Below are 26,770 nucleotides of genomic sequence, written 5' to 3' on the forward strand. Positions count from 1 at the left end.
CAAAGTTAATATCCTGCGGTGCCTATTGCATTCTTTACAGCAGCAGCACTTTAGATATATTTAAATAGAAGATAAAACACTGGTTGTGATCCTGGCAGCTTAACCTTGAACAAAGGCATGTTGCAGGCAAGCCGTGGAATGGTGCTGTGAAGAATAAGGACCTCTGAAAGTATTGGTTAGGTGATGGTTGGATTTTATTTATTTATTTGTTTATTTAAGAAAAAAGAAAAAAAAGCTCGTGCACTTTAGCCTTTAACAAGCAATCAGCATGCTGTCTAGGAAGTGAGAAAATTATAAAGGTTAGGCATGGGCTGTGTTCTGAATCTTAAAGGCAAAAACTAAAATTGGCTAAGAGTGAGCCAGTAGATATTGGCCAAGACTGGCTGGAAGCAGCAGATAAAGTCAAATAGAAAGATGTCAACTTCTGAGTGTTTTTCATGCTAAAAATAACTCTGCCAGGAAGGCTATAAAAGCCCAAATGCCCCCTCCCCCCAATCAATTCAGTTAACTACAGCGTGGCTAAGGCCATGTGTATATGTACAGCGCTGCAGCAGCGCAGCTGTACATACAGCTGTGCAGCTGTACCACATCTGGTGAAGACGCTCTATGTTGACGGTAAAGAGCTCTCCCATCAGCATAAAAAAGCCACTTCCACGAGTTGCAGAAGCTGTGTCAGTGGGAGAAGCTCTCCTGCCAACACAGCGCTGTGCACACGAGCGCTTATGTCGGTGTAACTTATGTTGCTCGGGGATGGTTAATTCACACCCCTTAGCGCATAATTTATGCTGGCATAGGCTGTAGTGTAGACATAGCCTATGAATTTTAGTAACTTGTTTAGATAGGACTCAAAAACAAAAAATGCCTTTGAATGGGAAGATTCAACTGCTGCAAACCAGAAATCTTGCTGTAGAAACATTTTCATCACCATTCTTGCTCTGTGCCTGAGACTGTTCTTAGTTTTTTAAACTATTACATTCTGCCAGCAGTTCAGAGAGCTGATGAGGACCCTTTTAGCAGCGTGATTCCCAGTTCTAGTTACACTGTCCTATCTTGCAGTTTGCCCCAGACCCAGCATCTCCCTGGCAGAAATTAACATGGCCTGTAAACAGTTCTGCAATGTTATGTTGTAAGTCTCATCACTGCAAAACAATCTGCAATTTACAATTATTTCATATTTGTGCTGCCCTAGTGCCTAGAAACTCCCACCAGAGAGCAATTGTGCTAGGCACTGTACACACGCAACCAAAAGATGGAAAGTCCTCTGCCTTTGTAAATGCTCCACTGTAGCTAGATTGAGATGATATAACAGCAGTGAGCTCATTTTTGGGTGGAGAGCTGGCAGCAGCTGAAACAACTTTGTTGGATGAGGGTATGCAGGGAGGGCGAGAGGAGGGAGGAGAGGACTATCCGTGGTGGGGAGGGGATCCCACTGGCATTCTCGTGTTCAAAATTGAGCCACCCTTTCTGGGATGGGCCCATTAACCAGTTGACATGAAACGCTGCTTAGGGAGGGAAAGATGCTGGCCTAGAGATCAAGATCTGGCTGTGTTTACTTGGCAGCTTACTTTCTTTTAGCCTCTGCTTGACAACATAGATGTTGCTCCTTTTGCTGCAGGGGTGGGATGTGCTTGTTTTAAGGTTCTGCAAAGTACTTGAGTAAGTTTAATTTTTAATTGTGTTGTTTTCCTGAATATTCTCCGTTGCCCTTGACTCCCTGATTCGTTTCCAGTTGTTTCTTCTGCTTTTACTGTTCAATTCGCAACCTCTTCATAGCATTACTTATTCTCCATTGATGTCAGCATTCTGAGTATCGTCTTACTCACTTTCTATAGACTTCCTTTCCCTGTGAAGTCTTGCATTCACTGCCCCACACATCAAGACCAGTTCCTTTGGTGATCACTGGGAACAAGATTGAGAGGAAATACCAACCTTCAAAATGAATCTACAGTGTCCTTGCAGCCTGTGGAAGCTGGACTACTGGGCCTGGTGTTTATCTACCTCGATAACCCCAAATAAAATGTTTTTTCCAGTGAGGGTTCCCCTCCTCCCCTGCATGTTCATGTTTTGTACATCAATAGTGACTTCTTTTGCAGAAGTCCAGCACCCTCTTTTGTTTTTGCTTATAAGTAAGGATTTACATCAGTAGGATAGTAATTGATTTACTGTCTCAATCATACTGCAGCATGGTAGGTTGAAACAGCAACCAGAAAACTATCTGTACTCTTTGTATACGTTTACAGCCCAGCAGTAAATCAGGAGCTACTTCCCATTGTAATGTTACTGTAATCTAGGCTATGTCATAGGACCTCATTGTTATGATGGCAGATGACCTCATCTAAGTTAAAGTACCTGGTTAAACTTAAACAACTTTTTTAATAGCATTACTAGTGTTGTGTTGTATGTAGCTGCAGAAGGATGAAGAGTCTGCATGGAAGGGACCCAGGTATTTAGGAAAGGGGTTATAGTAGCACTACAGTCAGGCTGGGTGGGAAAAGCCAGGCAGGATGGCTTCTGCTTGTCCCAGACATAGGCCAGGTCTACATTAGAAACTTTTGCCAGTATAGCAGTATTTGTTAGGGGTGTAACTTCTCTTGCAATATTTCTATAGCAGAAGAAGTCGTAGCATAGGCACGGTTTATAGCAGCATAAAATAACTTCTGTGGGTATAGCTTATTTCACCTGGGAAACTGATGTAAGCTATGGAGGCAAAAGCACTTCTTTGCCAGCGTAAGCAAGAACTTCTGCCATATAGAAATGTTGGCCAAACTTTTCTAGTGTAGACCTGGCCACAGCAAAATAATGGTTTGTCACATAATCATTTACAGCAAGGTTCTCAAACTGTGGGTCGGGACCCCATTGTAATGGGTTCTCCGGGACTGGCCAAAGCCTGAATCCCACCACCTGGGGCTGAAGCCGAAGCCTGAGCCTCAGCACCTTGGGCTGAAGCCCAAGCCCAAGGGCTTCAGCCCTGGATGATGGGGCTCAGGCTTTTGGTTTTGGCCTCCCTACCTGGGAGGTGGGGCTCAGGCTTTGGTTTTGCCCCCCACCTGGGGTGGTAGAGCTCAGGCAGGGTCAGGCTTCAGTCCCCCCTCCTGGGGTCGTGTAGTAATTGTTGTCACAAGGGGGTCACTGTGCAATGAAGTTTGAGAACCCCTGATATACAGAAACTGACAGGAATTTAAAGGAGGTGACTGGAGAATAAAATCTTCCAGCACGGTATCTAAAACAAAACATGCAGGTTCTATACTCACTGCATGCTGCTCCAGTCTCCACAATGAAGGGTGCCCACTGGCCCACCTTTACAGGGCGCCACCATGCAAAGACGTGAGTGCTGATTTAGGCTGTTGTTTCCGTCCCACTGGTTAATTCTCTGATATTGTCCTGTGGCTATCTTTCAGTGCCATCCGGCACTTAGTTTGGGTGACTTAATGGAATAAATTAACTGGCTGAAGGATGGGCACATGGTTACTTTTGGTTTGCAGAAGTGGGAAGCTGGACCTCTTGTACTCGACCTTGGGAAAATATTTCTTAGCGATTGTTAAATTCCCTTATGTACTACCGGTAGTAGATTTTCACTGTCACAGCCATGGTGAGCACGCGAGAGAGATGCTATTGGGAAGACTGTTAACATAAGAACATAAGAAAGGCCGTACTGGGTCAGACCAAAGGTCCATCTAGCCCAGTATCTGTCTACCGACAGTGGCCAATGCCAGGTGCCCCAGAGGGAGTGAACCTAACAGGCAATGATCAAGTGATCTCTCTCCTGTCATCCATCTCCATCCTCTGACGAACAGAGGCTAGGGACACCATTCTTACCCATCCTGGCTAATAGCCATTTATGGACTTAGCCACCATGAATTTAACCTGAAAGCCTTGTCCTGATTTGAATTTGGACATAACTGTGTGCCTTTAACATGTTAAAATGGTCAAGTTAAAGCCTCGGGGAGTCTTGAAGGCACTCTGTTATGTCTACACTAAGCTACTAACACCTTCAGAATCCTAGTCTAAACTCCTAAATGGTTAGAGCATCAAAGTAGTCTTGCCTACTGTGTGAGGTTCTGCAAGGACTCTACTTCAGCTCTCTTCTAGAGGTGGTAGTGTACACCTACAACTTTTGTTTGGAAATACCAAACCCTGACTGGCACATACAATATCTCCTGGGTGTCTTGTGTTTTAAGTATTCTACCATGTCAGATTTGCTGAATGCTGACATGTGGATGGCCACTGACTAATTTATTTCTAGGACTCTTCTGTATTCCAAACCACTGTACTGATGTGTGTTGTGGCCTGGTGGGGTTTTATCCTCGTGAATCCAAGCTGACTTTCAGTTGCCTGAACTGAGCTGCATGCTGGGGAAGATGCTGGATACCTATTTTTCCAGCTCTCAAATCAATAGTGGCAAATAACGTACTGTGCGCTCAGAGCCAGACTTGTAAAGGTATTTAGGGACCTAAATATGTAGATAGGCCCTTCTGAAAATCCTGGCATCCCTGAATCTTTAGGCACCTAAATACCTTTAAAGATTAAAAACCAACCCTCCAGGGTTTGTAAAGTGCTTTGTGAACATTCTAGCTACTACCTGCTGGAAGAAACCCTTATGGCCTCTTTCCCTTTTGTAGGAACAAACGCCAGCCTGGTCCGGATACAGAAACTTGTCAACTGATGGGAACAAAGAACTGAGAGATTTGGCTTTACCAGGACACTAAACACGGTTTAAAAAAAAAAAAAAAAAATCAGGGTTCCACAGAACTTCTGCTGTGTGGTGGCCTTTTCTTGTCAAACTCTCTAGCAGTTTGGCAGGATCTTCTTTACTACTTTTCCACCTTCCAGCCTCTCTCACATCATGTTGTTTCTCTTGAACTTTATTGCAGGATAGTGCTGGCTTCCCTCCCCTCCCCCCTTTTAAATGCTTTGGTGTGGGTCACTCAGTGCAAGCTGTTGGCATTAAATTGGTGTTTCTGCATTTCTTCAAATTTCTACTTGGAGATTTCTCCTGAATATTATAATTGACCTGCTTTTTCTTTTTCTTTCACTGTATCTCTGTCACATTCTCTTCAATTCCACTCTCTTGCTCCTTCCCACCTCTGCCGTTGCAGGTTCATCATGCCTAGTGGCATATAAAAAGACACCTCCCCCCGTCCCACCTCGGACCACCTCAAAGCCGTTCATCTCTGTCACCGTGCAGAGCAGCACTGAATCAGCCCAGGACACCTACCTGGATAGCCAGGACCACAAGAGCGAAGTCAACAGCCAATCGGGACTGAGTAATTCTTCAGACAGCTTAGACAGTACCAGAACACCCAGTGTGACAAGAGGCAGCCTTGTGACTCCAGCCAGAGATGCTCCAGAGTTACCCCAGAAAAATGCAACCTTGAAAAGTGACAAAGGAACTCTGACAAGTGAAGAGCCTAAGGTGGAGAATATTCCCAAAAGGAAGCTGTCGTCTATAGGAATACAAGTATGGAATAGTTTGTACTCCTTTGTGTAACAGAGAATGTTCTTAAATGTATCTATTTAGCATGTGTCTTGTAACCAAACCTGCAGCTGAACCCACCCAGATAGCTAAAGAAATTAACCAGTTTGTAGAGCAATCATCCAGTGCACTCAGAGGTGAAATACAACAAAATGTTGCTATAACAGGAATGTGTTCAGTACAGAATTAAAACGTGTCATAAAATAATGTAGCTCTGTTAAATGGGTAATTCTCTTTAAAGGGGCTTCTTGCCAAAAGTACATATGCACAAATGCTAGAGTTTGGGTGCCATATACTGTATTTTAAGTCAGTCTGCATGCTTTCAATCTGAGTTCAAGGCATAGCTTCATTTAAGATTCAAACTCTTCTATTATAGAACTATTAAGCATGTTTGGGGCTGCTATAGTATGTAATGATTATGGCACCATGGCTCTGATGCAGTCTATCTGTGGGAGTGCCCCTCCTTCACCCCATTGGTTCTCTGAGAACTTCTGTTGCTGAAAGCCAACAGAACATGCAAACTAATGAAAAACAGTTGCTGGCTTTATAGCCCAATGAAAACTGCTCAGGGAGAAACGTGTATCCAAGCTTTGTCCTGCAAAGGCTACTTTTGGAGAAGTTTAAAAAAAAAAAAAAAAAAAAAAAGAGCCTAATCTATTTACATTTTGCTTGTGGACAACATTTCAAATGCAGGTGGTTAAACTTTGTTCATCTGTTGTATCCACATGCGCCTGCTGCACGTCACCTTATGACATGCTGAAGTGGTAGTAACCTTCCCACTTGCAAGTTTAAATACAAAACATGTGGGTTCGGCAGGTGTGAGTATGGGTTTGAAAGTGCAGTTTAAAACACATCTTCTACAGCATCAGACTTTCCAGTTTTGTTCATCACGTAGAAACGACCCTTTATCTAACGTAATATGCATCTCGATATCACCAGGTTAAACTCTTCTATGTTGAAGCCATACCCAAGCAGACAAGTTAGTTCTTGTTTACCATCTTGTCCACAGTTAATCATTCTGAATGCCATGGAAGTTCGGCAGTGCAAACTGTACATTCAATATGAGGCTTTACATTGGGTTGTGAATTGTTCTGCTGCTGAAATCTAGCTGGCAGAGTAGCTTCCAATGTCACTTCGATATTGATTCTTCCCCACAGAAATAGTGGGAGTTGGAGCAAACAACGGTGGGGTGGAGGGGTAGAGGGAGAATTCCCTTTTTAAAGAGCCTGACTCTTTCAATCTGCTCCCCCCCCCCCCCCCCGACCCTATTCTGGGGTTGAGGTTCTCATGCTGTGACCCATGCCTCCCTACTTCCAGTACCTGGATTTCACTTACGGCTGCAACTAACTACTCAGGGCTTCCACATAGTTCTTGGGTGGGGAGAGGGGAAGTTGATGATGAGAGGATACTAGGCTTCAGAAAGTTTGAGAGCCCCTGTTCTAGGGATGCCCTTTTGACAGTCAGGCTGCTGCCCTCTCTTGAGCCTCAGAATGGCCATCTGCCTGCCTGCCTTGTACATGCAGCTGCTCTGAGGCATCAAAACCTTTCCACTACCTGTTGTTTCTATTGTGGCAGTTGATAGAGCCAGATCCAGAATGGCTGTCTGATTACTGCAGGGCTAGGGATAAAATCTGACGTCCTCAGCAGATTGGGTCACTGGTGACTTCTCCTTAGGCTAGCAGTATTGTGCCATCCATCCTAAAACAGCCTTCGAATTGCTTTACAGCATCTGTATGCTCTGTGTGCGCGCGCATGTGGTTGCAGCTCTCCTATTCTACTAACATGAATTCTAGCAGCAAGTTTTTGGTTTTTTGTTTGTATTTTTTTATTTAATAAGGTTGACTGCCTTCAGCCAGTGGCAAAGGAGGAGCCCCCTACGCCAACCACCAAATTCCAGTCCATCGGGGTACAGGTAGAGGACGAGTGGCGGTAAGTGAGAGACACAGGCCCTTTTATTTTATCCCTTTAAACCACACTTTCCCAATTAGCTTAGACCCATGTCTCGCCTCAGTTTCATGTTTCAGTACTAACTGTGTTGAGCAGCATGTGCTTTTATCAAAAAAAGTACTTGCTCTGTAATGTAAACAGCTAAATCAATGGGAGCTTGAAATAAAAACCGAACCCAAGATGTAATTATAGATGCGCGTCAGTCATTTTGTCTGAATGGCCTATTGCAGTAAGCAGGCAACCTTATAATTTTGTCTGTCTGCATGTGTGGTGTGGGTTTTTGTGTTTTAAGGTGGAGGGGCTGGGGGGGAACAAGGCTCAGCTGCAGACACCGTAAACAAACCCGTTGCATTGTGTACCAGTGTGTGAATCCAGCCAGTTGGAGGGCTCCCCTTCATTCTCTTGCTCCTGCTCTTTCTGCAGAAACAACCACTCTCGCAGTATGTCCTCCAAACAGGACGCCGATTCCGACGCACAGGAACCGAATCACTCAAACTGTAAATCGTCTGAGAGAAGCCTTGCTGATTGTCCCCCGCGCTACAACTCTGTCAGTGTTGATGCCAGTACCAGGCAACCAGCCAAGCCCTCCCAGTTCAAGAGAAATCTCTCCTATGGAGATAGCAGTGACCCAGCCCTAGAGCCTTCCTCTCTCCCTCCTCCGGACCCTTGGCTCGAGACATCCTCCAACTCGCCATCAGAACCAACACAACCAGGAGCCTGCAGGCGGGATGGGTACTGGTTTCTGAAACTGCTGCAGGCAGAAACAGAAAGGTTAGAAGGATGGTGCCGTCAGATGGACCAGGAGACCAAAGAGAACAATCTCTCTGAAGAAGGTGGGTGTTGAGAACTGCATAGCACTCGGGAGGAACATGGGGTGTAACTGGAATGGGGCAAACCTGTTCGTAGTGGCCAGATACAGGAACTTGTGGTGGGATAAAATTTAAGAAAAAGAGAATTGAAGCTGAGTAACTGGAGAATCTTCCTGACAGTGAGGGTACGTCTTCACCGGGATAAAAAACCCGTGGCTGGGCTCGGTCAGCTGTCTCAGGCTGCAGGGCTAAAAACCCTGTGAGGGGGGACATACCCTGAGACTTGCTAGCATGTGGAACAATCTGACAAAGGAAAGGGGTGGTGCTGGCCAGGAAGGGACTAGATGGGATAAGCTTTAGAGTCTGATTCTAGAATCACACGGCGCAGGCAAAGAGTGAGGTTACTTAGGAATGTAAATGTGGGTGATATTGCTACAGTGGGCATGATCTGTACCTAGGGCTGGGTTGTAACGCTACAAGCTGCACTGCCCTAGGAGTGACTCAGACACAAATCACTGCTCCGTTGTTTGGGAGGTACGGGGTGGCTTACATCATCCCTTTTACTCTTCATTTCCCCTCCCCCAGCCTCCATGCATAAAGCCAGTTATTCAGGCTGCCAAGTTGGACAGGCAGTGCAGGGCTGTTCCCACTTTTGGACCCTCCTCACCTGCTTGCTTGCAGGGGCGGTATCAAGGGACCAGCTGTGCTCTCCCCCCATGGCAGGAGCTGCACGCTGAGCAGCCCTTACTCATTTGAGCAAGGGAGGAACAGGGCACGGGGTCCATCTACCCCTTGGTAAATATTTCCCAGCAAATTCTTTAATGCAGAATTAAGTATGAAAGTGTGTTTGGAGAGAGTCCAGCTCATGCCCAACAAACCACACCCAAATACCAAAAACAGTTTAAAAAGACCAGAAAATGACTAGGTAAAGGATCTATCATTGAGTTCCTCACTGCCATATGATCCTGCAATGTGTTTGAGAGCTCTAGCTTTGTTTCATCTGAGCCTCCAGTAGTAACAAGCCCAAACACTTCTGTTGGTGGCAAGAGGGGACAATTTTTCCACACCTAAGAGCTCCGCTGAGCACTCTGAGGAAGAGTCTTTAAATCCTGGGACCTCAACACTTCGTTCTGCTAAATACTTATTAACTGCTCAACGTCTAAACCTTTCTGTGAAAAGAGATGGTTGATCTGCTCTCCTCATGATCCTCTTGTATTTTGGAAGCGTGGGTTAAGGTCTGTCTGAGAGCATGTGCCTGCAGGTCAGGGGCACTGCACATTCAATGGGGGCTCACCTATAGATCGTGCCTTAAAAGGCTTGTCGTTCAACCTTGCTGTAGGCTCTAACTAATTTAATGATTTTAGTGCCCTCTGTTTTAGGAAGCATAGAGCTATAGATATCAATAGTTCTGTGTACAATTGGACAATAAGTGAAGCAGTCTATCTCAGCTGGAATGCGACTTCCCTTCTCTGTAGAATTAACTGTCTTATGGGTCTCTGGAATTCCCTTTCTCTAAATGCATAGGGGAAGAGGGGTTCTAGAGGATATCAAACTGGCTTCTAAGGGTATGTCTACGGTGCAAAACAAAAAACCTGCAGCAGGTGAGTCTGAGCCCGAGTCAGCTGACTTGGACTTGTGGGTCTCTCGCTATGGGATTAAAAATAGCAGTGTAGATGCTTAGGCACAGGTAGCTCGGGCCCAAACTCCAAACCTCAACACTGCTATTTTTAGCCCTGTAGCACGAGCCCGAGTCAGTTGATCCGGGCTCGGAGGGTCTCTCATACCCAAAAACGACTCCTCTGCCTTGGAACTTCAGTAAAGCTCTATTGCAAACAGAGAATCTTGTGGCAGCGTGGCTGTCTGCCATCCTTGGTGGGTCTCTTGGCAGTAGAACAAGGGCAAACAAAGTATACAGAGACCTACAGGCAATGCATCCGTTTGTAACAATAGATCATTAGTGACATGGCTTGTTTAAAACAGGAGTAAAAAAACACAATTTTGCTCGTAGAACGAGTATAAGCCAATGTGTATGAATGCTAGGAAGCATCTTAACCTTTTGAAACATTCTTGTTTGCTACGTTCAGCTGTTTTTATTTCTTATCTAACTTCTTACATTCCTTTTTCTTTCGTTAGTTTTAGGAAAAGTCCTCAGCGCAGTGGGCAGCGCACAGTTACTCATGTCCCAAAAGTTCCAGCAGTTCCGGGGCCTCTGTGAGCAAAACTTGGTGAGTAGAAGTAACTTTGTAAAATGGCAATAGTCTAACCACAGCTCTGTACTGCTAAGCTGAAGCAGCTCTGTGTAGAATACAACCAGGCCATTTCCTGGTGCCAAAGATGGATGAAGCTTTTTAAAATAAAAACTAAGCAGGTCTCACAAGCTGTGCGGTAACAGGAGGCTGACTTTCTTAACATGCACTTACTGTCAGTTTAGCAACCGAAGAGGGGTAGCTTGGGCACCTCACACATTTTCTTGGTGTATGCGTGCAACATTAAAGCCATGTTCTGTCTTGGGATGCCAGCTCATGATTCTCACTGATATCAGTGGTAGCCAACCACAGCTATTGGAAGGCATAATTTGGCTGGAAGTATTTATCAGAGAGGATTGAAACAAATGTCTGCCTATATAAATTTGCTCCAGGCTTGAATCCTGGTAGGCAGCAGAGAGATTCTGCATTCAGGATGCCTGATTGAACTATGTATTTTATTACTCTGAAATGTTTTTTAAGGTGAACTGCAAAGGGTTAGCCAAAAATGAAGTGTTTATAAAAAGCCCCCAAGCCCTCTCAGAATACGTTTACTCTGCATGGCTGATGGAACCGTCCCCACAGTACAGATTCCAGTTGCTTGTAAAATGCTGTGTGTGAATTAGACTTCTTCAAACATGGTGAAGTTGCTTGTCCTGGCTGAGGTCTCAACAGGACAAACTTACAATTTTTAAAATGTATTTTTAGGTTTATCCCAGGATGAAAGCCCTTCTGATGTTTAAAGAACACGTCAGTCAGGGCTCAGTAGCTTTTGTTGAAACCTTCTGGGGAAAATAATTTAGCCTTCAGGCTGAGGTATGAGTCAAACTGCAGCCCCAGTGGACATTTCCTGGAAAAGTTATGGGCCATAAAAATAGGGGGTAGTGTTGAATGACTGCTTTTTGGTTTTGCTGATTATAGCTGTAATGACATTTGCACTGGCAGAGAATCCAGGGGCCAGACTTTCAAGAAAGCTCAGCATGTTGGGTGCATGCTGAGTACTGAGATCTTTTAAAAATCTGACACCAGATGTGTGTGCTGAGCACTCTGAAAGCCAGGTCCATGTGTAGAGCTTAGATTCTTCAGGGACCCAACTCCAGTTTACTTGGAACAGCTAGCTGTTTGGAGAAACTTCTGTCATTTATTTAGAATCTTTCAAACCAGTTTTGGGTTTCTGTTAAACTCCCACAGTTCTATTTCAGAGAGAACATATTTTACTTCTGACCACGTTCCAGCAGAAACAAACAGCTTGTTTGCATTTCTGTGCATCAAGTGGCATTCAGGTTCTCAGGCTATATCTCATTTGGTCTGATCACATTTTGTCCAGTTTTTGTTATTTCAAGTATTACCATAGCATCTGGATGCTTAAAAAAGAAACCACAAATTTTCTGGTCTCTGAACTCAAACTTAGGACTTCTGGTATGGTAACTCTGCGGGATGAGCACTAGGCTAAGCAGCCATCTTGTTTCCTGCTACCAACATAAACTTGGATTCTAGACTGGGTCTCTTCACTCCAAGTGCAAGACATAATTTTTTTTCTTTGTCTTCTGTAACATAAACATATAGCAACATGTATATTTTAGAAAAATCCTATCAAAGCAAGATGCTCCAGCACACGCATGTCTCTCCTGGAGAGAGAATGAGAGAAAAAAACATGTGACAGATATGTAGTCACATTGCTTAATGCACTGTTGGAATGTGCTCCAACTATGTTGGTGGGTACAGTATAAGAATCTGTATAGAAGAGAATAGAACATGCACTGTATGGTGAAGATGAGACATTTGGTTGTCCTCTTCCTATGGATATTTGAGAAAAACTTCTGCAGCTTCAGTCCCAGCCAGTAGATGTCGACATGAGCTCAGAATTGCAAAGGGTAAAAGTGTAATATAGCACAGACTACTGTAATCTCATGATCTCAGTGACATGCTGTTTGTGATTTTCTTGTTGATGCCCTCTCCCTTGCAGAACCCCAATGCCAATCCCAGACCCACAGCCCAGGACCTAGCTGGGTTTTGGGATCTCTTGCAGTTGTCCATTGAAGACATCAGCATGAAATTTGATGAGCTCTACCACCTAAAGGCTAACAGCTGGCAACTAGCAGAAACACCGGAGAAGAAGGTGAGCATGGGGCAGTTCAGAGTGGCCAAAATATTGTGCACTCTGCTGAGTCAATAATAGCCCTTCTCTTGTAGCTTTGTGTTCTTAAACTACAATTTCATAGATTAGATTTCTGGAACTGCTACTGTCTTCTGCTTGCTGCGTACTCTACCTTTTTTAATGCATATAATCATAATAGTGTTTCCTGCATGTTCAAAAACTGAAGTCTCCCTCTACACATACACATAATCTCCTGTGAGGTGCATCAAGAAGATTCCTATAAGATAAATTTAAATGAGTTTTAGAAACTCCTGAAACCTTCAGGGGAAAAGTGATTTGGGGTAAAGAGTGGATGAGTAAATAGCACACATTTACATAGCGGGAGGTGACAGGCTTTTTGTTAAATGGATGTTGGATAAAGAGGCTAAGTTTATACTGAATAGGCTGTAATCAGTACCTGTGAGAAACCATGTAACTTTAAATCCACATGTTTGCTTTATTTCTATGCTTACATCAGTTCTGAGATGTGGGGGGGCATGAGTCGCAGCTCACTATGCATTATAAAACTTATATTACACACTACTGTTCTGCCTCTTAAAGTCCAGCTGTGTTAATCTTCTCAACATGCTCTGACCCATCATTAAGCCCTAGGAGCAACCTGCAAACCCAGATCTGCTTCCCAGGGTGGGATTCTGTGCCACCAGAGAGTGAGACTAAGTTCATTGTCTGTTAAATGGGAAATTAGATAGTAAAAACTGTATGTAACAAAAGTATCTTGTACCAGAATCCTTTCTCCTTATTCACTTGATGCTCTGTTGCTGAAAGGCTTGTTCCCCCTCTGGGCCACAAACTATCCCCTCTTCTTGTTATCTCAGAAGAGAGAGAACTTTCGTATGTGCATTTTTATTTTATGTTCTGTCTTTTCTTCTTACTGTCTCTTAAAGGAAGAGAAGAAACCACCCCCTCCAGTGCCAAAGAAGCCAGCCAAGCCCAAAACCCCACTGAACCGGGACAAAGCCTCTGATTCTGTGGATAAGCAGCGCCAGGAAGCTCGCAAGCGTCTCATGGCAGCCAAGCGGGCTGCCTCTGTCCGGCAGAATTCTGCCACGGAGAGCGCGGACAGCATTGAAATCTACGTCCCTGAGGCACAGACCCGCCTTTGAGCAAAGGGGAAGAGGAAGGAAACACGTGTTTTTCTAAATCATTAAAGAGGAAAAAAAAAATTCTCTCTAAACTTAGTGTGATTTATTCGGTCTAGAGACGCTGAGCCAACCTGACAAAGGGCTCCCAATTCGGCTTTTTTTCTCTCAGCTTTAAGTAACGAAGATTTTTTAAAAATCCCACACACAACAACAAAAATTCCCCCTCTTGTTTTCTCTCACTGGCTGTGGTGTTGCTGAACAGACTGAAAAGACTCCTGGAAGCCCCAGCCCCTCAGACTTGGAACTTCAATCTTTTTACTTGCTCAATCTAATGAGAATTATTAGCTTGTTTACAAGAAGAGGACGACAAAAAAAAAAAAATGAAGCCTTGAGCACTTGCCATGCTGTGTTCTTTCTCCTTCTCCTCAACTCTGTTCTTCCTTATCCTTAGGGTTTTTTTCTTCTACCTCTTATTCTACCTTATCCACCCCCTCTCTCCCACTTTTTGCATGGCTTTGTTTACTGTGTTAGAAATAATCTCTCTTCCGCAGAGCTCCCGAAGAGAACATCTGTTCAGCGTGTACTGGTGTTGCACTCTGCTAGCTAGCAGCCTTTCTTTATTTTTCCTTTAGTGGGGGGGAGGTGTAGGGGCGAAGGGCAGCAGGGTTCACATATCGATGTATATGATTGAAAAGGAAGGAGGAAAAGATCTGTGGAATGTAATGCCGAGTTCTTCATGCAGCCTGGAAGCAAACGTGTGCAATAAGGTGGTGATGGGGGCAGCGCTTCGTTGGCTGATTCCAAAAGAAAGCTGGCCCCATTCCAGGCACAGGATGGGAGCTGGAAGGATGATGTGGTGGAACAAGTGTGACCCCTATGTGCGCGCACGCACACACACACACACACTCTCTCTCTCTCTTATTTTGTCCCCTTCTACACATTTTATTTTTCTTGAGAATCACTTGTTAAAAAAGCAGTTGCTACACAGTGGGGACCTGTTTCAAGGGGGAGGAAGGGTGTAATGATAGGGTATGTCAGGGTGGAGAACTGGGTTTTCTACAAAAAGAAGGGGGAGGGTGGCTAATGGCAGGCTGGCAGCCGGCCGACCTGTATGTATGTGTACATATGCACATATACACTTACTAGGATCTGTATATTTAATGCATACACACATATACATACCCATACACAAGTGCAAGTGGTGTATTAAAAGCACCTCAGTGAGAGTGGGCGTATGTATAGCATATATTTTTACATGTACTATATCTAGATGTGTGTAAAAGTGTGTGTAAAAATATATACCCTGTGTGTAATCAGATTATTTTTCCTTGTATCCCGTGCTTTTTTTGGTGAAAGGGAGGGGTTGCTAAATATTTTGATCCTTTTTAGCTCCTTCTCCCCCCTCACGCCTCCTTTTCGGTTTAGCTTCTTGGAGTCGGGACTGAATGCCAGCGTCACGTTCTTTTCCACCCTTCCCAAAACGAACACTTGCCCCCAAGTTGAGCAATCATGTTGTTTGAGAGGAGAGATCCCGTGTCAGTTTCATGTGGGGGAAATCCCAAAGGAATTTAAACCAGGGTGTTGGTGATCAAAAAGGCAAAAAAATAAAGAAAACCTAAATCCTATCTAAGTGAACACTGTATACTGTGTTTATGCATATATAGTATGACCGATTTCTCGTCCCTCCCACCTACCATATAGATCTCGCAGCCTGGAATGAGAACCTGTGAAAGTTTGACCATAAGCAAAGTGGCTCAAATCCAGCATTGGTTTTTAACTTTATGGGTAGAAGATGTTGACTTGCTGGGTTTTTTTTTAAATAAGGCTTTTTAGAGTTTCTTAGCATTCTAAAATTAGGAACATGTAGAATGTGAATTCATCTTAATCATGTTTCCAAAGGTAGCCAGACTGCTGGGGTACTGTCCCCAAAGCAGTTGTTTTCTGGGCTCAGTGTTGTGGGCTGTAGCCTGTTTTGCTGAGCTTCTGAAAAAAATCTTTAAATTGTGTGGAGACCATTCACACTGCCTCAGTCAATCATACCTGGTCCGCTGCACAGAGTTCCAAGCATATTCCCTGGGTTCTGGCCAGGCGTAGTGAAGCTGGGCACTCGTACCTGGCTGACACTACAATGGGTTTATGGTGGGTAAGATACATTGTCAGAGTGTCTCAAGCCATGTTAGATAATCAGAAGCAAGTGTATGCCTCTCTGCCAGACTTTCATTATATCAGTATCTCCTTACTTTCCTGGAGGAATAAGGTTTAATAAAGCAAGGACAGCTGGCTGATGAAAATAAAACAAAATTCAAAACTAACCTCAGTTTATAGCTCTGATCTTCCCCCCCCCCTTAAAAAAAAAAAAAAAGACCATATTCTTGTTTTTTTGTTTTTTTTTAATGGGCTTCTTAACTTCTAGGGCACATTTGAGTTGTTTAAACGACATGGACATGACTTCTCTGTAATATCTGTAAACTGATGCAATAGACTGTGGGTCTGTAGACATACTGTCTGTGTGTGATTGTGTCCTAGCATATTTCAGTGTTCACTTCAATGGTTTGAATGCAATCTAAATCTCCCGTTTCTCCAGCATACCTCATAACCCCTTGAGAGCCAGTCAACAGCTGGGGAGATCTAATTTGCACATGCAAATTAAATTTGTTTTTTTTTTCCCTAATAGGGTGACAAGGTAGCAACAGACCTACCTCCTGATCTAGAGCACAGCCATTGACATTGAAATAGGCTTCTGACAGTGAAAGAGGATGTTCTCACCACCTCTTCCTATAGAGGATTATTCTTGAATCCAGAAATTAAATTTAGTTTTAGATGTTATGAAGATACGATTAAGTCTGAGGAAGGGCATGCAAAATCCGGCTGGCCCCTAGGCTCAAATAATTTTTGATTTATTCAAAGGGCAGCAATACATCAAACCTAATAAATAAACTCTCTCCTTGTGCCTCCCGCAGGCCTGTGTTGATCCCTGTCATTTTGACTATAAACGCTGGGAGGCGGGAAACCTTGTTTCATCTTGGGACTCATTCTGGTCCATTCAATGCAGAAATAGTTCAGTTTCAGGTGTCCTTACCACTTGACCAGTCTCATTTTCCCCAGTCAGCCCCAGAATGGAAAGTAGATATAACCTCTGTTCTCAAGGTAGTGGGAAAAGAGGAAAGACTGTTCCCAACCTCTAGTTTAAAATCCGCCTAATAATATAGCAATAGTGTTAGTAATTTGGGGCGGGAGAGGGAGTAATGCTGAGTATTTTTCCCTTTCACAGACAGATTACTGAAAACAAGGAGCTCTGAGGAAACAGTCACAACTGAAGTGATTGGAATTACAGGAAATCTATAATGGTTATGATAATCCTAAACCCAAAGCCTATTTCTTGAAACTGTGTTTAAAAAAGGTTTCTCTAGCTCTAATTATCTAATACTATGTGGATGTGATTTTTTTTTTTTTTAATTGTACATACAGTGCTACAGTTAACATGATCTTGAATTGTGCGAAGCTTCCCGCAATGATCTAGCCTCCTTTACTTCACTTTAGTTCCATGGCAGAAGTAAGAAGCTGTCTAGCCCCATGTTTGTTAATCTTCCTTTCGTTTTTTTTTTTTTTTTTAAATGTGACTCTAATTCCACAGGAAGCCTTGAAAGTTGAAGCCTTGTACCTAGACTGACGCCCAACACTTTGTAATGTGAACCTTGCTGCCATTATAGACTAGTAAAAAGATGGCACCTTGTTGGTGCCTTTCTGCTTTTGTCTCTTGCACTTTGTGACTTCCAATATACCCATCAGCTTCCTAGGGTGGGCCCATATGCATAGGAAAACCTACGGTGGCAGGGAGTCCTATTCTAACACAGGAGGATTAACGGTTTAGTGCAGTCTGCACAGGTGACCAAACAAGTTATAAATTGGCCTGAGGTGCTGTTACGTTGGTTGTATTACAGTAGCACTTCAGCCCCAAGCAAGGATCAGGGCCGTAGTTTGCTAGGTGCCATACAGATACATTCCCTTCCGTAGAGCGCTTGCCCTCTAGGAGTATGATAACATGCAAAACCGTGTCTGACCCAGCCTAATGGGAGTTGGTGGAAGCATACGGTGATGGTAAATGAAAGATAGTGTATAATGGGCAGTAGTCTACCTACCATCTGCCTAGGCAGGGTCCAAAAGAGTTTTCTACGCATTGTGGGAGAGGAAAGTCGTATGAAGGAGAACGTGGCATTGTCTCTATTGTGATTCTCTACCCTAGTAAACTTGTCAGTATAAGTGGGCCCTTCTGTTGGCAAAGAAGCCAGCAGTCTGGTTACTGGGCACTCCTGCTTTGTGAGGAATTGACTGAAGAACTGGCTTCACAAGAGTGCTCTGTTCTAAGGGTGGAAGTATCCTCCTGCCTGTTACTTCCCACTGCCTAAAGAGGTAGTCATGACAGCTCCATTTAATGTATTGGGGGGGAGGGGGGGAACTATACTATGTATGGTTTGTTAGACACCCTTTCTTGTATGGTTTGTTGTATAATCTCCCTCTCTCTACTTGGCTGTAGTGTATGGGACTCACTCAAGGCTGCTTCTACAAGCTTCTGTGATCATACTGTGCTTTGGTAGGTCCCTTATGCCACTACAAATTGGGTTCACTCTGAAATGAAAGCAGCAACAAATACATTTTTTTTTAAAATGCTCTAGCAGTAAAAAAAAAAAAAAAAGTGCATTTCTAAAATGTAACAATGGCATGTGTAAGCAAGTATATATCTACAAGCAAAGCTCCGGGTCTTACACCTGCTTGTGTCTGCCAAGCTTGGAGAGGGCATAATGGTGGGATGGCAAAGAGGGAACAAAGGTTCCATGCCTTCATCTACATTCTTGCCCTTAACTCACTCCCCTGCTGCCAGACACATGCTTGTTAATGCCCTCATGGAGCTAGAGAACCGACTGTGCCACACAGGTTAAGAAAACATCTCCCTGTGTGGAAAAATAGGACAGTCATTGGGATGTGACTCAAAGCTTAATGCTTCTGGAGTGCTTAGATACATGGCATCAAAGTAAGGCCATTAGAGTGGTCTGCAAAAAGTGTGGTAAATCTTCTCAATTCCATAATATAGCATGGCACTACCCGAAGTGCATGCCCAGGGAAGTGGATACCCCGGTGATGGGCTATACCTGTTCAAGTTGTGGGTTGGCTTTCCATACTAAATCGGGCCTAAGCCAGCATTGTAGACACAGGCATTCCGTCGTTAGAAATGAACAGAGAAAGGAAAATATAGTGGCTAGGAGTAAGGTTAGGGAGTCAACTCGTTCTTGATCTCGAATTTGGACTGAACGTGAGATTGAGTTGCTTATTTAATTAGAGACCAAATGTGCAGGTAATAAGTGTATTGAAAGTGAATTAAAAACAAAGACTAATAAGCAAATTTTGGATAAAAGGCATGAATTGTCAAAGAGAGATTAAGAAAGATAGCACTATTGATGAAGTGAGAGGTAGATCGGAATGAAGAGAATATATTGGAAGTTCCGCCTCCTAGGGAGAAAATCTTGCCACTAAAAGAGCATCCATATGTGGACAGTGATGAAAATGACCTAGCCGAGCTACTAGATGGTGTCCGTGCATTTGTAGGTTTTTAGACTAGAAAATTTTAGACTTGGTATTACGTAGACTTTTGAAGGGCAACTTTAGAGAACAAAAAGGCTTCTCCAAGCTCAACTGAATCTCTGCATATGCCAGTTAGAATAAATGAATAAAACTTTAGTAATTATATAGATATTGGAAATCAGATTTTTCCAATGCGCACGGCCTCTGTTATTGCATTATTACTTGGAGCTCCTTTCAGTTTTATCAATAGAAGTGTGTGCATATATCTTGGCTCTTGTTCTCTGGCCTTTTGTACTAGCAGAATAGGTAGGGTATGGGGACATGGTGAGTTTGTCTATGCCACAGCTTTCACCAGTGCGGCTGAATGGGTGGCTATGATTCCTGATCTAGTTCTATCTATATGATCACTCCAGTGTAAAGATCTCACCCATGTCTTCAACCCCAATGATGCCAGAAGCACATGGTACTGAAGTAGTTACATCAAAGTATGCTGAAGATAATTGCTGGGTGGAGAGCACCTTGGAATGGAACTTATATGAATATATTCCCAGCTTTTAAGAGTACAAGTGCTAATTAGGTGGAGGTGTACTCAGACTCTGGATCAAAACAATGATGGACAATGCAGAGAATGGTAAGACATTAAGAAGGCTAAACAATCCTACAAGCTTTTCATGTGCTGGTCCCTGTGAGTATTCGCAGTGGCTGTGCATGCACTCTGCACCCAGAACCAGAAATTTTTCAAGAGCAGTGTCTGTTGATCCATGCCTTCGCTGCCTCGTATTTGCAGCCGAGGGCATAAGAGGCACCATGGACTGACCGCCTCTCCAGTTCCTTTCTACTGCTCTTGTTCTGGGAAGGAACCCTTGCCTGCTGACATTAGCTCTTCTACCTGTGATATATTGTAAATAGTGGTTTGTTTGTTTTTATTGGTAGATAGCTTATAGTCAGTGGGGATTTGAGAGCTCCCTCCATTGTTCCTCCACCATTTGGAGCACGTAGTCCCAGGCTTCAGGCCTTGTCTGACCTGCCCTCAGGCCTTCCCAGTGAGCATACTGCATGAGGGTTGCCTACTCTGCCTCGGGGAATCGCACATTCCATCAAAGTGAAATCTGCTTCTTTTGCCCTCGCACTAGGCAATCTCGAGAGATCAGACTCTGCAGACATCTAATGGAGCACTCCATGGGCCCCTGTCTGACTCAGGACCCTCCCACTCTCTGTCTCGTCAGCTGGAGCCTCTGGGCAGTGCCCCTCCAGCACCTTCCAGCTTGAGGTCCTTCTGACCCAAGGACTCCACAAAACTGAGACAGGAAAAGGGTAAGGAGAAACACCTTCATAAAAAGGGAGACAGATCACCTCTTAAGTCCTTGAAGAAGACAACTGCGTCTCCCATTCCATTGGCACTGGGTAAGATTCCACTCCCCAGGGGGGTGCGTTTTGAGCTCACAGGAAGCTTAGAGTTTCCAGTCCTACAAAACCATCCACTAAGGTACATAAGGACAGGAAGGAGTATTTGCTTTCCACACACATGGTGATACATGGCAAGACCACTGTGTCCAAGCCCTCAATGGCAGACCAGCCAATACCAAAGACTCGTGCCAGTTCTCCTCCCGCCAGACCTTGTTATGCCCTTCTCAAGTGCTTAGTGATTTACACAGATCCGAAGTCACTGTTCTGGTGAGAGACCTCACTACACCATTGATGTCATTCACCGGCACTGAGCACTAGCCAGACCATGGATGCTCTGGCACTGTCACCAAGGCACACATTTGGCTGTGCTGCCTCAAGACACACAGCACCTGTGGCTGCGCCTATACAGCCGGGTGACTCTTACTCCGAGGATGAGCAGGAGGTAGTACCGCCCACTCCCAAGAGGCAGGACAAGTGTCATTATCCGAGACGGCTTCCAGAGCCTCCTGGAGGCCTAGGATCCATACTATGGAGCTAGAGGCCAATGGTAGCCCCTTTGGGGCCCTTTATACCACGAGGATCTCACTGGCCACACTGGAGTTCGTGAGATTCATACTATCAAGCCACAGACTACAAGGACCTGGGACGCTGCTTTAGACAGAGTTCATCTCTAAAACAGGAGCCTCAGTCCCTCCTGGAGCACATGGGGGAGCAGGGACAGCTGGTGCAACCAGATCTGCAGACAGCATCATCTTCATCTCTGGAAGAGGTGGTGGTGCCAGACCTCCCTCCCCTCCAGATGACTACAGGCAGTACCAGGAGCTTCTGAGGATTGCAGAAACTCCCTGGATTCCAGTGGAAGAGGTCCAGGATTCTACATCCCATTGAAGAGTCCATTTTGGAGCTTGCTAATGACATTTGGCACACAGCAGACACCTGTGCCCCGACCCCTAATTGGGCTGTAAAGAAGTATTTGATTCCCTCTAAGGGTATGGAATACTGATTCTCCCACCCGACCCAAACTCTTGAGTTGTCTGAGTGGTCACACCAGCCCAAGTCCACTCCTTTGGACAATGATGCCAGTAGACACGATCTCTTCAGCAGAAAAAATTATCAGCCAGCCTACTATTCCGTCCTGTGAACTACTGGGCACTTGCGTTGAAGCACGCTGTTGGAGTTTGTCAGTAAACTACCTCAGGATATAGGCCCCAATTCCCGGTGGTCGTAGATGAAGGGAAGCTGGTCACAGATCATCCCTGCAGGCAGCACTTGATGCAATGGACATGGCTTCCGAGACCATGGTGACCTCTGTGGTTATGAGGCAGGCATCTTGGCTGCAGTCATCAGCGTTCCCCAAAGAGGTCCTGGTAACAGTTAAGATCTCCCTTTTGAGCATAACAAAATTCTCCCCTTTCAGCAAGAAAACCAAGGACCCTCTTCACTCCCTTATGGACTCTTTTTTGCCATCCTGCACTCCTTGGGAATGCAAACCCCAGCTCCTCGCTGGAAATATTCTAAGGTGCTGCCACATGGATCCCCACCAGCCCCTCAATCATTGTGTCACCAGAGACCCACTGAGAAAATGCCAGTGGATGCAGTCTGGCAGACACACCCGCACCACCACTATCCCCCTCTGTAGATTCAGCAGCCTACCAAGGGGACATTCAAGAGCTATCAACCAATCCACACAGTATGACTCTCCCGCACCTCTTTTGGTGGCTGCCTGGCACGTTTCCTTCTGATGAGGTAGTTTGACATCAAATGGGCTTTTAGACATCATTGCATCCAGCAACATGGTCAAATTCCTTCCCTCTGCACCCAAAACTCCTTTCCCTGGCCCTATTCAGGGAGCTCTCTCCCAAGAGCATTCTCAGACAGGAGCTGGACTCTCTAATTCATTTAGGGGCTATGGAGTCAGTACTGCCTCATTACAGGGGTAGGGACTTTAACGCCAAATATTTCCTAATCCCCAAAAAGAAGAGGGGCTGGAGACCCATCCTGGACCTAAGGTAGCTGAATGGCTTCATCTGCCACTCAAGATTCAGGATAATTATCCTAGGTGACACAATCCCCTCCCTGAACAAAGGTGACTTGTTTGCGGGTCTCAGTTTGAAAGATGCCTACAGTATTTTCATATAGACCTGCACCCAGTGCACAGGAGATTCCTGGGTTTTACAGGGGACCTGGAGCATTCCCAAAACAAGGTACTTCCCTTCAGCCTTTCAGAGGCCCCAAGGGTTTTTACCAACATCATGGCTGTGATGGCAATGCATCTTTGCATCCCCTTATTTCCCTACCTAGACAACTGGCTACTCATGGGACGATCATATCAGGAGGTACAGGTAGCAGTCACCACCTTACTTGACTTGTGTCACTCCTTGGGGCTTCTGGGAAATCTAGGAAAGTCGGCTTTAACACCCACAACTAATGTAGAATTGATTGGAGCAAATCTAGACTCTCTCCCAGACAGGGCCTGCTTGACTGAGGAAGGTCCACACTTCAAGCAGAGACCTTCCCGCACAAAAGAATTAACTTCCTCTCAGCATCCTCCCTCTGGTGGGAGGAGGAGGACTATGTATGTGTAGGGGGTTCCCTTTGTTCCCGCTCCTCCCACAAAGACACTTTTGTTATGGATGCCTGTCAACTGGGCTGGGGAGCACAGTCAGATGACCACACAGTTCAGGGTTCACACTCCGCCTCAACTTTCTCTAGCTTTAGGCAGTGCACAAAGTGAGATTCTTGCCCTGCCTCCAGTCCCCTCATGTCTAGGTCAAGTCGGACAATGTGACCCCTGTTTATTGTATAAACAAATAGGGAGGCTCAGGGTCCACCCCACTCTGCAGGGAAACAGTCAAGCTCTGGAACTGGTACCTCCAGCATCTCTCTGCAGTGCTCCTACCAGGGGTAATGAACTCCCTAGCAGACAGCCTCAGCAGGCATTTTCACAAGGATCACAAGTGGGAGCTCCACTTGGTGATAGTCCAGTAGGTATTTTGTCAGTGGGGATTCCCTTCTTGGGACCTCTTTGCAACTCAGGGAAACAAAAAGTTCCCAGCCTATTGTTCTTGACATAATCAGAAGCACAGTTCCAAAGTAGATGCCTTCCTAGAGCAGTGGTCAGACCCACTGATGGATAGCTTCCCTCCCATCCCCCTCCTACCTCGTATCCTCCAAAAGTCCAAGTGGGACAGGGCAACCATGATCGTAATATCACCATGGTGGCTGCAGCAGTTCTGGTTCACCACGGTGCTGAAGATGGCCTCCTGTCTGTGGCATTCATCTACAGCCATTTTTGGACCTACTGTTACAGAACAGAGGCAGAACCAACCATCCTAAGCTGGCTTTCCTCCATCTGGTAGCATGGTTATTGGATGGGCAGTAGACTTAGATCTTGCTTGGAGGCGGGCCAGTCCCTCCTCCTAAATAACAGGAAACCCTCTACAAGGAAGTATTATGGCTGTCAAATGGAAGAGGTTTTCCCTGTGGTACCAGAAGCATCACTTGCCTCCAGTGGAGTCCGGAGTCCTCTCATTGTGGACTGTCTCTTCTTCTTGAAATCTTCAGGCCTGTCCCTATGGCTACATTTAGCAGCTAGTAGTTCCTTTCCTCCTCCAGCAGAGACTTGCTCAGTTTTCACCCACCCCACTGCAGTAAAGTTCTTAAAAAGGTGTATCGGAACGTTCCTGCCGGTATCAAGGCTTCCACCTGCCTGAGATCTGAACCTGGTGCTGTTGGGCTTATGAACCTGCCCTGTGAACCCTTAGCTCTCCTGCTTCCTCTTACACTTATCAATGAAGGTGGCTGTGACGGGTTGGATCACAGAAACCCACTTGAGGCTGCCAACTGATGTGCCAAGACTACTTCTGCCACTGCTTTCCCTGCCAGCTTGGAACTCCAGCACCCTGTCTTGCTGAGCCAGACACGTCAGTCTGCTCCAACACAGACCCAGGGTCTGAACCACATGCCCCAAAGCTGCAGACTTAACTGAAAGCAACTTAAGAAGTGTACCTGTCTTTAGCACTCAGATGCCCAACTCCCAATGAGGTCCAAACCCCAAATAAATAAATCCATTTTACCCTGTATAAAACTTATAGAGGGTAAACTCATAAATTGTTCACCCTCTATAACACTGATAGAGAGAGATGCACAGCTGTTCTCCCCTCCCCCCGGTATTAATACATACTCTAGGTTAATTAATAAGTAAAAAGTGATTTTATTAAATACAGAAAGTAGGATTTAAGTGGTTCCAAGTAGTAACAAACAGAACAAAGTGAATTACCAAGTAAAATAAAATAAAACACACAAATCTAAGCCTAATACAGTAATAAAACTGAATACAGATAAAACATCACCCTCAGAAGTGTTCCAGTAAGCTTCCTTTTACAGACTAGTCCCCTTCTAGTCTGGGTCCAGCAATCACTCTCATCCCTTGTAGTTACTGTCCTTTGTTCCAGTTTCTCTCAGGTATCCTTGGGGGTGGAGCGACTATCTCTTGAGCCAGCTGAAGACCAAATGGAGGGGTTTCCCAGGGGTTTAAAAAGACTTTCTCTTGTGGGTGGAGACCCCCTCCTCTCTCCTATGCAAAGTCCAGCTCCAAGATGGAGTTTTGGAGTCACATGGGCAAGTCACATGTCCATGCATTACTCAGTTTTTACAGGCAGCAGCCATTGGTTTACATGCTACCCTGAACGTCCTCAGGTAGATTTCTTATGTGGATTGGAGCCTTCCAAGATTCATAGTCCTTTAAGTGTTTCTTGATTGGGCACTTAATTTGCACATTCCTTTCTCAAGAAGCTGACCAAATGCTTTACTAAGGGCTTGTCTACACTTGCGTTTTATAGCGCTCTAACTTGCTGGCTCAGGGGTGTGAAAAATCAACCCCCTGAGCGCAGCAAGTCTGAGCGCTTTAAAGCACTAGTGTAAACAAGCTCGGAGCTAATCCCCTCGTGGAGGTGGATTACCGGGAGCGCTGGGAGAGCTCTCTCTCCCAGCGCTCACACGTGACCACACTCACACTTCAAAGCGCTGAGATGAGTGCGTTCCCGCAACAGCGCTTTGAAGTTTCCAGTGTAGCCATGCCCTAAGGCTACTTTGAAATCAAGCAAGTACACAGCCAATATTCATAACTTTGAATACAACAATGACACATGCATACAAATAAGATGAATAAATTCAGTAGATCATAACCTTTATATAGATACGTTACGTGGCATATGTAACCTAAAACATATTCCAGTTATATCACATATACATTCATAAGCATATTCCCATGAAGCCTTATGGGGTGCAACGTCACAGTGGCCTTCCTAATGGCTATTCTTTCCACCACAAGGGTGGATGAGCTTGCGGTCTTTATGGCAGACCTGGCTTGTATGAGCTTCCACAGAGAGAAAGTATCCCTGAGATTGCATCCCAAGTTTAGGCCCAAAGTTCCTTCTGACTTTCACTTGAACCAGATGGCTCTGACCAGAAACCGCATAATACTAAGGAAGATGGGAAACTCCATTCCGTAGATGGATGCAAGGCTTTGGTCTTCTACCTTGGCAGGACACAGCCCTTCGGATGATCTCTAAGGCTATTCGTCTCCACCACTGGGAAAATGAAAGGAGAGGCAATATCTTCCCAAGGACTCTCAAAATGGATTTCTATCTGCATCCACCTCTGCTTTGATCTTGTAGAATCCTTTCCTCCTCAGTCTGGCAGGGCTCATTGTACCAGAGCTCAGGCTGCCTCCATGGCTCCCCTGCAAGGAACCCCACTCTTGGAGAGCCGGAGAGCGGCCACCTGGGGCTCCATTCATTTATCAGGCACTGTGCCTTGATTTAAGCTTTGCTGGGGATGCTTCCTTAAGGTTCAGCAGTTCTGCAAACTGTGGTGCAGAGCACATCCTCCCACTGGCCTCCTCAATGAATACAGCATAGGAGTCACCCAGAGTGAAGTATCCATGGGGACCAGTGCTCCAAAAAAAAGGAAGATGAATTCCCTTATAGCAAGTGGAGTTCTTCGAGATATGCAGTCCCTGTGGATAGTCACGTCCTGTCCTCCTTCCTCTGCTCTGATCCTATCAGGTTGGT

The 26,770-nt window shown here is 45.0% G+C and overlaps 1 protein-coding gene across 4 annotated transcripts in view; it reads left to right on the forward strand.

Moving 5' to 3' along the window:
• Positions 1–16,051, forward strand: part of DLGAP4 (DLG associated protein 4) — a 114,947-nt gene extending 98,896 nt beyond the window's left edge. For all 4 annotated transcript variants that reach the window (XM_065414922.1, XM_065414923.1, XM_065414921.1 and 1 more), the window contains 6 exons: positions 5,097–5,458; positions 7,311–7,402; positions 7,844–8,253; positions 10,363–10,454; positions 12,439–12,591; positions 13,515–16,051. In XM_065414922.1, the coding sequence (XP_065270994.1) occupies positions 5,097–5,458; positions 7,311–7,402; positions 7,844–8,253; positions 10,363–10,454; positions 12,439–12,591; positions 13,515–13,733 (1,328 nt within the window). In that variant the 3' untranslated portion in view covers positions 13,734–16,051. The remainder of the gene's footprint in view (positions 1–5,096; positions 5,459–7,310; positions 7,403–7,843; positions 8,254–10,362; positions 10,455–12,438; positions 12,592–13,514) is intronic.
• The last annotated feature ends 10,719 nt before the right edge of the window (positions 16,052–26,770 follow it).

Source organism: Emys orbicularis, chromosome 12 (genome assembly GCF_028017835.1).
Source record: "Emys orbicularis isolate rEmyOrb1 chromosome 12, rEmyOrb1.hap1, whole genome shotgun sequence".
In the NCBI taxonomy this organism is placed as follows: domain Eukaryota; kingdom Metazoa; phylum Chordata; order Testudines; family Emydidae; genus Emys; species Emys orbicularis.